The sequence below is a fragment of the Acomys russatus genome, chromosome 12, assembly GCF_903995435.1.
Source record: "Acomys russatus chromosome 12, mAcoRus1.1, whole genome shotgun sequence".
Lineage (NCBI taxonomy): Eukaryota > Metazoa > Chordata > Mammalia > Rodentia > Muridae > Acomys > Acomys russatus.
The window spans coordinates 26,358,407-26,370,109 of NC_067148.1; the positions used below are offsets into that span (position 1 = coordinate 26,358,407).

Sequence of the window (11,703 nt, forward strand, 5' to 3'; positions counted from 1 at the left end):
CGGCGTGGGAGGAGACAGAAGCATGAGGTGTCTAGGGTGGCATGGCAGACACCAGACATGCACCGTGCACTTAAGCTCTTCTCCCTCCACCCTCCCAAACACAAGCCAGAACAGAACCCCGCCACCCCCTTCCCCTGCTACTGCCTTCAGGTGTGGTGGCTTTGCAGAGGCCAGGCGGCCAGGGTGAGGACAATGACAAGACCCCTTAGATGATTGGTTGGAAGGTAGAGCAATTGGGGAGGCAGGCAGGCCTCCTCCACACAGACATGCAGGAGAGTGGCCCATGGGACCCCAGCAGTCAGACAAGGGGCGGGGCTGGCCCTGAAGAAGCCCTGCCAATCAGAAATCTAAGGCAAGGGTCCCAGTGTTCCCTCCAAGCCTACCCCTTCACACACATGTATGGGCAACACACAACCCTGAGCACATCCCAGTGGGGCTCACACCCCGAGTCCCTAGGGAGCTTGGACGGGAGCTTCTCCCTCAGGCCAGGCCTACCTAGCCTGAGACACAGCCTCCCTTCTGGCGGCTGGCCGACCCTGATCTTCAAGGAAGGGTGACAGCCAAAGGCCTCGGGGCCAGACAGCCTCAGTAGTGGCCTGGCAGGACTCTCCAAGCTGGCAGAGCTGGTGACTGCAGAGTCTAGACAGTGGGAACAGGACTATACCCGTACAGGGGGTCCCGAGCAGGCTGTCAGTGGTCCCCGAGACCCGTATTCATAGTCCGTGTCTGTGGGTGAGGCCATGAAAGAGCTCAGAGAGCTCCCAGTCTGCCGGTCCCGGAAGCTCTGGATGTAGCTCTGTGAGGACGTAAGCACAGCTGTGAGTCCTGCTGCAGAACCAACCCTCCCTGTGCCACTCAGGCCTGACACTCTTACGGCATTCCCAAACTGAGTCCACAGCCCCAAAACCCACCATATACCATATGCGCTTAATGTCCATACTTGGGACACCTGTCTCTACCTACAAAGCTGGATCCATCAGAGCCCAGGCATAGAGATTCTGATGGATGGACAAATACAGGTCCCCCAAGAAGATTCAGTCCTGCGTGGTCAGTCTACACACTCCTCCCACCATGGAGCTGGAGAGGTTCTGGGGCCTCACCGGGGATAGGACGTCTCCATTGAAGCGTTTGATGGGCACTGGCCTGCGTCTATAAGCAGGGTCGGGGGGACCAGGCCTTGGAGGTGCCCGAGGACCTCTGGGAGGAGCCCGAGGGGGTCTCTTCTTCCTCCGCTTCTCTTTGCGTTCTTCCTGCTGCCGGATCCGCATCAGCTGCACCCGCCTTCGCTGCCTGCTGATGACCACTGTAGAGGGATGTGCACAGAGGAAGCTCAGGCCCTCATAGCTCTTCACTGAGCCCTGAGTCCGCTCTCCCTGCTCCCAGGGGACTTTAGGCTTCCACAGTCCCTTGCTCATGACCCCCCTCACTTCCACCCTGTTACTTCCTTTCCTGACTTCCTGCTTCCAAGATGGGACTTCCCAGTTTGTTTTTGTTGTTGTTGTTGTTGGTTATTTTTTTTCTTTTCTTTTCTTGCAAAGGCCTGTATGTGCAATACCTTCTCCCCAACTGTTGCTATCCAATCCTCAGGGGCCTTGGGTAACTCCTAGGCCAGCCACCATCCCATCATCTTTTTCACTGTTTCCTTTCTCCACTTGCCTCCCTTTAGTACTGCAGTTCTCAATCTGTGGGTGGGTGGCAACCCGTTTGGGGTGGTCAAACAATTTTTTCACAGGGGTTGCCTAAGGCCACCAGAAAACAGACATTTACTTTACAACTCATAACAGTAGCAAATTACAGTTATTTTTGTAGCAACAAGAATAATCTTATGGCTGGGGTCAGTCACCACAACACGGGGACTCTATTAGAGTCACATCATCCGGAAGGTTGAGAGCCACTGCTCTAATGCATTCCCAAACATTAACCCACCCTCTTTTCTCCCCTACTCTAGGCCCTCCATGGGCTTCTCAATGTCCTTCTAACAAAATTCAGCCCCGAGGGTCCATATGTCAGCCCATCTCAGGAACCTCAGCTGCTCCGAGCAGCCTTGACCACCCTAACTACAGCAGACTCCGTAAAGTTACTGTTTGTTTGAAGCTACCTTGTATCTCTCCACACCACTCTGCACAAGGGAGAAGAACTTGTTTGTTTGTTTGCCTGTCTGTGACCTGTTTCTCAGTGCCCCTTGATGCACACCTCTCAGGGCATGGGCCTTCTCTGGTACTGTTTATTTGTGGTCCTGGATTCAAACAGAGCCCAGTGCATGTTGGGCAAGCAAGCTACCACTGAGCTATATCCTCTGTCTCCTTCTTTCCTTTCATCTCTGCTATCGTACCCCAGGTCCTGGAGTGGGCTTGACTTAGAGCCAGTGCCCCCACGTGTTCTTGTGGCGTGAATATTGTTACTTAGTCTTCTTCTCCTAGACTCTGACCAAGTCAACTCTCTAACCCATCATGGTCTTCTCATTTTGGTGTGTATAGTTCTGTTCCTTCTCAGCAAGCCCTCAGTTGCCCCACCCATCTTTGTCCGACCCTTCTTCCCATGCCCACCCCAGCATGTGACCTCTCACCTTCTGTGTGGGAGTCCCTTTCGGTTGTCACCCTCCACTGCACCAGAACGCCCATCAGGCTAAGTAGAGGCCAGAGTGCCAGCAGGGCCCAGCTCCGCCAGCAGAGAGGAGGCACCGGCGCAGCCCGCAGTCGCTCCACCACGTAACGCCCGAGCAGTAGCAGTTCAGCAAAATAGTCTGCAGCAGTGGCGATGAGGGCAGCGCCCGTCACAGCAGTGGCAAGGGTGGTGAGTAGGCGGGGCCAGCGCAGCGTGAGCAGGGCACAGAGCAGGCCGCCTCCCAGCAGCAGCCCCAGTGGGCCCCACACGGAGCTGGGCTGGTAATAGGGCGCAGAGCCCAGTAGGGCGGCGGCAGCGAGCAGCAGGCCGAGCAGCAAGCCCACCAGGAAGAGGCCCACACTGCGCACCAGCATGGCTACCAGCCCGCAGAGCAGCCCAATGCCTAGCGCTATGCCTGCGCTTGCCCCAGCACTCAGCTGCGTCTCCAGAACGCGCTCTCGGTAGCACAGCAGGAAGATGACCACTGAGCCAAACAGCAACCCAGTGAGGAAGAGTACTGCCTTGAAGCAGCGGTAACCTGGAGGGGAACAGGACCGGTGAGGGGCCAGAGTGAGGTCACCCAGCTAGAAGTCAGAGGGGTCGGGGACATGGAGGCACAGGGGATCAGAGACATGGGTGCTAAAATAAGAGAATTAGAGGTCGTGAGGGCTCAATAGTGGAGCTAGAGGTCAAGAGGGATCATGTAGATACTTGCTTTGGAATCACTGGGAAGACATGTAATTATTGAGATAGTGATCTAAAAGCCTTTGAGGGTCACAGCTGAGAATTACTGGAGTTGGGTAAACCAGTCATAGGGCAGTAGGGTCTTTAGAATCATAGGGTTCAGAGAGGTCACTGGAGTCACAAGGGAGTCAGCAATTGCATTGCTAGAGCCTCTGAGGACTACTCAGAGATGAGGAATCTGGAGGTCAGGAGGGAAAAAAGCATATCAATATGGGTGGGGTCACATAGACTCAGAAGGAATACCCTTGTATAGTCACAGGGCTTTAGAGATAAAGAACTGCTGGAAGGTGACAGAGAGGACAGAGCTGGGTTCAGGGGAGATGAGGTCTTTGCAGATCAAGGGAGTGAACAAAAGTAGAATCATTTAAGATTTTTATTTATTTATTTATTTATTTTGGTTTTGTTTTGTTTTTGAAGTCAGGATTTATCTGTGTAGCACTGGCTGTCCTGGACTCGCTTTGTAGACCCGGCTGGCCTCGAACTCACAGAGATCTGCCTGCCTCTGTGAACCGCCATGTAGAATCAAAGAGAACCAGTGGGAGGCTACTAGGATCTACACGGGGTTGCAGGAAGTCCAGGAGGAGTAGGTGGAGAAGAGGGGGTCATAGGGACTTTACAGTCACTAGCAGTCCTTGAAAGACAAAGAGCGTGTAGACCCTGAGTGGCTGGGAAGGCGGAAGTAAGACTTGGGAGTCACAGAGAGGCAGGGAGAGCCAAAGAGAAAGCTAATACAGAGAAAAGGGAGACTTGGGTCTCAGAATGGGGGTATCAGACCCAGGTGGTTCTGGAGTCAAAGAGGAGCAGAGTTTAGGAAAAGGCTCCGAATGCCATGGTAGGGGCATCTAAGATAGGTAAAATGACATGGCAGCTGGGGGTAAGGATTGGCTCTCCAGAGCATGAGGCAGAGGAAGTAGGTACACAAAGCAGACAGGGTGGGGATCTTTGGAGACCCAGCACATGTCCTAAACCCTTGTGTGGAGCATTTCTCCTGCCCACTGTGCAAGATGTAAAAGAAAAAGACCATATGGTGGTCCACACCCTATATTCCCAACTATTCTAACACACTTCTGGCAAACCATGCCAGCCTTTTTTGCCCAAACTGGTTCTGATAACTTATAATCTTCTTAGAGGTTTCCTTTGGGTCTCTACTTATAGAAGGCAGTCTCCATTGTGAAGTTCTGTAACTTTCTGAAGAAGCCACTGGGCATTTACTCTAAGTTGTCACTAGCCCATATGATACCTTTGTGAAAATGAGAAATTTTTCTCTAGAGAAGGTAGCCTTGGGACAAGACCTTGAGAGCTGTTCAAATAGACCCATACTCACCTGTTCAACTGAACTCCTGCAGTTACTGCTCGCCCACCCCACTCCCCCACTGCACTATGTAATCCATGCTGGCCACAAGCTTCCGTTCGCTTTCCTGAATGCTGAGATTACAGGCATACCACGCCCTCCCCCATACAACTCTTCACAATAACCATCCTTATGGGAATCTGCCTTGTAGGCGATCTCCATGTGTATGACTACCATCCAGCCCACTCTAATATGTATCACAAGTGTGAATTTTCCAGGTCCCGCCCCCACCACACAATATGCCCTGTTTAAGGTACCATGTTTAATCACCAGTGCTAAGAGACTTTTTTTAGTGTCTGATTAGCCTAGTGATCCAAACATATTTTCACTACAGTAGCCACTATTCTTTGAGTATCTACTAATTTTTGTCTATATAAGACAAACATCATTGCCTTTGTCCAGGCAAGAAAGCTGAGATTCAGACAGGTTAATGTGCCTATTACATCACAGCGGCTAACATATAGAGCCAGGCTCAAACTCAAAGAGTCTAATTTAAAACCTGTTGTCTGTAAAATCTAGAGCCAATTATCAACAAATATCTCTGAGATCACCAAGAGAAAGATATCGCCAGAGGGGTGGGCTGGGCTGGAAATGATTTCGGAGACACCAGAAAAAGAACCTCAAGGAAACAGTGGAGGGGCACAGGTGAGGGATGAGGGGGGAATCTCACCAAAGAAGCAGTAGACGACTCCAAACAAACAGCACATGATGCAGACGAGAGCCGGCAGTGCCTGATACCTGCGTTCCAGAGGCTGTTCACAAGGTGCACCCCAGAAGGCATCATCCGGCTCCGGGGGCAACAGCTGGAACCGCAGAGTTTCCATAGTACCCGGCATAGTGCTGGGAATGGAAGAGCGTCCCCCTCCCAGGTCAACCTGACAGGGAGGAAATTGGGGTCAAGAGTCAGTCGCGGGTCTCCACCAGAATAACAGTGCGTGTGGGGGAATTCAGCAAGGGCACAGTGGACAAAGGAATGATGCCCACATCTGGTAGCTCTAGAAGCGTCTCTGGAACGGGGAGCAAAGACAAAGGGAAACAAGTGCCTGGCTAAAGGCGGCTGGGATGGACTTAAAAGAGGGACTAGGTGAGGCCAGACGAGGGGAGGGAGGGTGCTGCTGGCAAAAAGAGGCAGCCCCGAGCACCATCTGTGAAAGGCTCAATTTGGAATTGTCCAAGATCTACCTGGGCTGGAGGTGACCTGAGCTTCTGAGCAAAGGAGGCTGTGCAGGGGCCGGAGGAGCCGGGCTTGTGGGACGCCAGAGGCTCGGACTGACTGGGGTCCGGGCAAAGTCCGCCGTGAGAAGGGGGCTGCTGGGCCGGAGAGACGGGTCTCTGTGCGACGGCGTTGCCGCTCCACCTCCAATACCTCCTGGCACTGCAGCCCCACAGCCCGGGAGCTCGGACCCGGGCCAGGAAAGGGAAAAGAGCAGGAGCAGGAGCAGGAGCTCGGGCTGCCCTGGAGCCGCGGCCCCATGCCCCGAGCCCGCCGGCGGCCTTTGGTGCTGATGGACAGCTCCGGCCTCTGCTCCTGACGTCACTCGGGGTGCACCATCCAGGCAGGGGCGGGATGCTTCTGACGTCACCCGGGATGCACCAACCACGACGAGGGAGGCAGGGGACTCCGCCCCCGGCGTCTGCCTCTCCGGCGCTGAGGAGGGGGCACTTCCGGGGGTCCTTTCCCTTTAACCTCCTCCCCCATCTCCTTCTCCGGTAGCTGACGGCTGAGACCCCACCTCGGGGGCGGGACCCTCGCAGTGACACGTCGGACAGCAGCTGCCTAGGAGGCCGGGCCGCGGTGTGCTGCAGGAAGGGTAGCAGAGCGGCGCGGGGATTCCGGCTTGAGCTGCTGACTCCGTTCGGCGGGGAGGGAGCGGGACCGCCTGCTGGGCCCGGGTCGTCCGGATCCGCCCCCTCCCCGGTCCCGCCCCCTCGGAGCCTCCTTGGGCTGCGCGGGGGCCGGGGGCCCCGCTGTCGGGACGCCATGCGGGCGTCGCTGCTGCTGTCGTTGCTGCGGCCCGCGGGGCCCGTGGCTGTGGGCATCTCTCTGGGCTTCACCCTGAGCCTGCTCAGCGTCACCTGGGTGGAGGAGCCTTGCGGCCCCGGGCCGCCCCAAACCGGAGACTCTGAGCTACCGCCGCGCGGCAACACCAACGCGGCGCGCCGGCCCAACTCGGTGCAGCCGGGAGCGGAGCGCGAGAGGCCCGGGGCGGGCGCAGGCACCGGTGAGAGCTGGGAGCCTCGTGTCTTGCCCTATCATCCCGCACAGCCCGGCCAGGCCGCCAAGAAGGCCGTCAGGTACTGATCTGCTCCGTCTGCCCTAACCCCCACTCCCCACCCCCACCCCCACCCCCAGGCCCCATCCAGGACGCGCGCGCTGGGGAGGCCGCTAGAGGCCGGGTCAGGCTCCGGAAGGAAGGGGGGCCGGCCAGCCAGGAAGTCCTTGGGCCTCGATTACTTCCTATGACCCTGCTTTCCAGGGAGACAGAGGGCCAGTTTGAAGCTTTTTCTGGATCCTGTCCGGATCTGAGCTGAACTAAACCGGCTCCACCCAATAGTTCCCCCAAAGACCCCCTTAGCCCCTAGCTGGTCTGTTTAGGATTAGAGAAATTAGTGTTAAGGAGGCTAAGTGTACAAAGAGGGCGAAAGAAAAAGCAGGGGGCTGGAATTTACCTGTATTTCATTCCTAGATGGGTTTCAAGGGCCACGTTGGGATGAGATGGGAGAGGGAGGAATGTACTCAGCACATTGATGTCTGCCCACGAATTGAAGTAATTTCTTCTAAGTAATAGTGAATTCCAGTTGTACAACTTACCTTCTACCTTAGGAAGGTGAGTCTTAGTTTGCCCCTCTCCGAAAGACACTGTCTGCACCACTGTGCTATATATGCCTACACATCGTAGGACATTCTGGGGGGATGACAGCATAGTCATGTAGCAGGAAGTATATGGACAGTGTGCCAAACATTGTACTGTTTAAATACAACCAGTCCCATTTCACAGATGGCTCAAATTAAGTAATATGTTCCAGGACACAATTCCTATGTGGCGAAATCTGGCGTTAGATCTAATGTATTTCTCTCTCCTATCTGCGTGGGAATTGCTATGTCCTGAATGCAAAACATTCTGTAAGACCAGTATTTCAAGTAAATTCTCACGTCTCCTGGGAGAGGTGTTATTCTTACCCTGTTCGTGGCTTCAAAGCAGGCCCAGAGAAGAGAAAACAAGCGAAGCCTGTGTGCTATTTTGTTCATAACTATCTTTTCCCAGAACTCGGTATATCAGCACGGAGCTGGGCATCAGGCAGAGGCTACTGGTGGCAGTGCTGACCTCACAGGCCACGTTGCCTACACTGGGCGTGGCTGTGAACCGAACTCTGGGACACCGACTGGAGCATGTAGTGTTCCTGACCGGTGCGAGGGGCCGCCGGACACCATCAGGCATGGCCGTGGTGACACTGGGCGAAGAGCGGCCCATCGGACACCTGCACCTGGCGCTGCGCCACCTGCTGGAACAACACGGCGATGACTTTGACTGGTTTTTCCTAGTGCCTGATGCCACCTACACTGAGGCCCATGGACTGGACCGCCTAGCTGGCCACCTCAGCCTTGCTTCATCAACCCATCTCTATCTTGGCCGACCGCAGGACTTCATCGGTGGAGAGACCACCCCAGGCCGCTACTGCCACGGGGGCTTTGGAGTGTTACTGTCTCGTACACTACTACAGCAACTGCGCCCCCACCTGGAAAGCTGCCGCAATGACATCGTCAGTGCTCGCCCAGATGAGTGGTTGGGTCGGTGCATCCTCGATGCCACAGGCGTGGGCTGTACTGGGGACCATGAGGTAAGAAGATAAGCCTCCCCATTAGTGGCTCCTCTCAGAGCTTGCATACTTCCCAGGAGAGGTATCGGGTAGTGGAGATACAGGCCTGGGTTTCCGTGGTAATCTATCTTTTTTTTTTTTTTTTTTTGGTTTTTGGTTTTTCGAGACAGGGTTTCTCTGTGTAGCCTTGGCCATCCTGGACTCACTTTGTAGACCAGGCTGGCCTCGAACTCACAGCGATCCGCCTGCCTCTGCCTCCCGAGTGCTGGGATTAAAGGCATGCGCCACCACGCCCGGCTAATCTATCATTTTTTAAAAATCCCAGTGGCCCTAGGTAAATTACTAGATCTGAGCTTCAGTAGCCTCGTGCTTACTGATGGAAACAATTATTAGGCAGGGCTGTATAGGGATTAGGGAAAATTAAGAGATCCTTGCACATAGTACATAGTCAATGTTAGGTATTTTATTTAGCTCTGTGGACACCCCTGAGACAGCTTTCACAGATGCCCTCACAGGGACTTGACCAGGGTTGCACAACATCAGCTGGTCAAATAGACTTAAAACCTACAGAACTCTGCATAACCGGTTCCAGAGTTAGAAGATGAGACACCGGCTAAGAGACGGCTGAAAGACAGTTCTGTCATTCCCATTATGGATGCTCCCCTTCTTCTCCTCAGGGAGTACACTACAGCTATCTGGAGCTGAGCCCTGGGGAACCTGTGCAGGAGGGGGACCCCCGTTTCCGCAACACCTTGACAGCCCACCCTGTGCGTGACCCTGTGCACATGTACCAGCTGCACAAAGCTTTTGCCCGAGCTGAGCTGGACCGGACATACCAGGAGATTCAAGAATTGCAGGTATGGGGGCTGGAGAGATGGCTCAGCGGTTAAGAGCACCGTCTGCTCTTCCAGAGGTCCTGAGTTCAATTCCTAGCAACCACATGGTGGCTCATAACAATCTATCGTGAGATCTGGTGCCCTCTTCTGGTGTGCAAGTGTACATGCAGGCAGAGTACTGTATATGTAATAAATCTTAAAAAAAAAAAAAAAGAATTGTAGGTACAGCAAGGGCTCTAGAGTTGGGGAGTCTGAGGGAGACGGGGAGCAGGTTCTGAGAGATCTCAGGGAACAAAAATTCATTGCTAAAATCACAGAGCAAACCCAGTCTTTGGCCTCTGTGGAATCTTCCCTTTTAACTTTAAAGCTGCCTCAATCTGTGGAGAGACTGTGTGGGGCCTTGGGTGAGCGGGGGTTTGCAGTAAACTACAGGTCCTCCCTGATTACTATGGGCTGCCCACACAGCCTCTAGAAGCCACACTGACTATGTGGCCCCCTGCTTTGCTCATGATCTATTTTTTTTTCTGGCCCAGTGGGAGATCCAGAACACCAGCAGACTGGCTGCTGATGGGGAGCGGGCTTCTGCCTGGCCAGTGGGCATTCCAGCACCATCTCGCCCCGCCTCACGCTTTGAGGTTCTGCGCTGGGACTACTTCACAGAACAGTATGTATTCTCCTGTGCTGATGGCTCGCCCCGCTGCCCGCTGCGTGGGGCTGACCAGGCTGACGTGGCTGACGTCCTGGGGACAGCCTTGGAGGAGCTCAACCGTCGTTACCAGCCAGCCTTGCGTCTCCAGAAGCAGCAGCTGGTGAACGGCTACCGGCGTTTTGATCCAGCCCGAGGCATGGAGTACACGCTGGACTTGCAGCTGGAAGCACTGACGCCCCAGGGTGGCCGCTGGCCCCTTACCCGCAGGGTGCAGCTCCTCCGGCCCCTGAGCCGAGTGGAGATCTTGCCTGTGCCCTATGTCACTGAGGCTTCTAGACTCACCGTGCTACTGCCTCTGGCTGCAGCTGAGCGGGACCTGGCTCCCGGCTTCCTGGAAGCCTTTGCCACTGCCGTGCTGGAGCCCGGTGATGCAGCAGCCTTGACCCTGCTGCTACTGTATGAGCCGCGCCAGGCCCAGCGGGCAGCCCACGCAGATGTCTTCGCACCTGTCAAGGCCCACGTGGCAGAGCTAGAGCGGCGTTTCCCTGGTGCCCGGGTGCCCTGGCTCAGTGTGCAAACGGCCGCACCGTCTCCACTGCGCCTCATGGATCTGCTCTCCAAGAAGCACCCGTTAGACACTCTGTTCCTGCTGGCCGGGCCAGACACAGTGCTCACACCCGACTTCCTGAACCGCTGCCGCATGCATGCCATCTCTGGCTGGCAGGCCTTCTTTCCTATGCACTTCCAGGCCTTCCACCCCGCCGTGGCTCCACCTCAGGGCCCTGGACCACCGGAACTGGGCAGAGACACTGGCCACTTTGATCGCCAGGCCGCCAACGAGGCGTGCTTCTATAACTCCGACTACGTGGCGGCCCGTGGGCGGCTAGTGGCTGCCTCAGAGCAGGAGGAGGAGCTGCTGGAGAGCCTGGATGTGTACGAGTTGTTTCTGCGCTTCTCCAGCCTGCATGTGCTGAGGGCAGTGGAACCGGCCCTGCTGCAGCGCTACCGGGCCCAGCCGTGTAGTGCACGGCTCAGCGAGGACCTTTACCACCGCTGCCGCCAGAGCGTACTCGAGGGCCTCGGCTCCCGCACCCAGCTAGCCATGCTGCTCTTTGAGCAGGAACAGGGCAACAGCACCTAAGCCCCCCCCACCCAACCTGTCCTCACTCTTTCCTAATGACCTGGAGCCACATGCCAGCCTCGCTGGACAGGGTTGGCTGTAGCCTCAGACCCTAGGGCAGCCCACTGGTCCCTTGTCTTTTGCAGTGTGGGCCTGCGGGCTCAGGACAAACCCTGAGAGAGGTGCCCTAGAGCCATCCTTTCTTGTTCAGTCTCCCCGCCCCTTTGACGCTGCTGATTCAGGCTGTGGCCTCTGTGTATTTATGCCTAACGCCAGCCGTGGTTCCAGGGGGCTTGTCCTGGGGGCTGGGCTGTAGATGAGTTGCTGGAGGAAGGAGCTGAGAAAGGAGGGGTATGGTATCTACCACCTTTTCCTTTCTGGATCCTCAGTGAAACCCTGGCTTTAATAAACTGGCTAAGTGTGGACTAATGAGTGAAGACTGGTAATTCAGAGTTTTGGGAAGATAGCCTGAGAGTAGGGAGAACCAACTCTAAGGATGGAGGAGCCCTGTATCTGTGGGAGCCTTCCATTTTCTTTTACGGGGAACAAGTCATAGATGCCCAGCCCAGCAAGTGCATGT

General features: G+C 55.4%; 2 protein-coding genes across 2 annotated transcripts; one reads left to right on the plus strand and one right to left on the minus strand.

The window, feature by feature from the left end:
- Positions 1–130: 130 nt before the first annotated feature.
- On the minus strand, positions 131–6,222 carry Tmem198 (transmembrane protein 198). Its single transcript, XM_051154027.1, has 5 exons — positions 5,882–6,222; positions 5,370–5,574; positions 2,567–3,142; positions 1,101–1,303; positions 131–796 (listed from the first exon to the last, which is right to left on the minus strand). Exons 2-5 carry the CDS (start codon positions 5,533–5,535, stop codon positions 659–661), a joined length of 1,083 nt encoding a protein of 360 aa, XP_051009984.1. The 5' UTR covers positions 5,536–5,574; positions 5,882–6,222; the 3' UTR covers positions 131–658.
- Positions 6,223–6,338: 116 nt separating this feature from the next.
- Chpf (chondroitin polymerizing factor) lies at positions 6,339–11,571 on the plus strand. The gene is made up of 4 exons (XM_051154026.1): positions 6,339–6,994; positions 7,966–8,539; positions 9,196–9,375; positions 9,888–11,571. Exons 1-4 carry the CDS (start codon positions 6,681–6,683, stop codon positions 11,142–11,144), a joined length of 2,325 nt encoding a protein of 774 aa, XP_051009983.1. The 5' UTR covers positions 6,339–6,680; the 3' UTR covers positions 11,145–11,571.
- Positions 11,572–11,703: the final 132 nt, after the last annotated feature.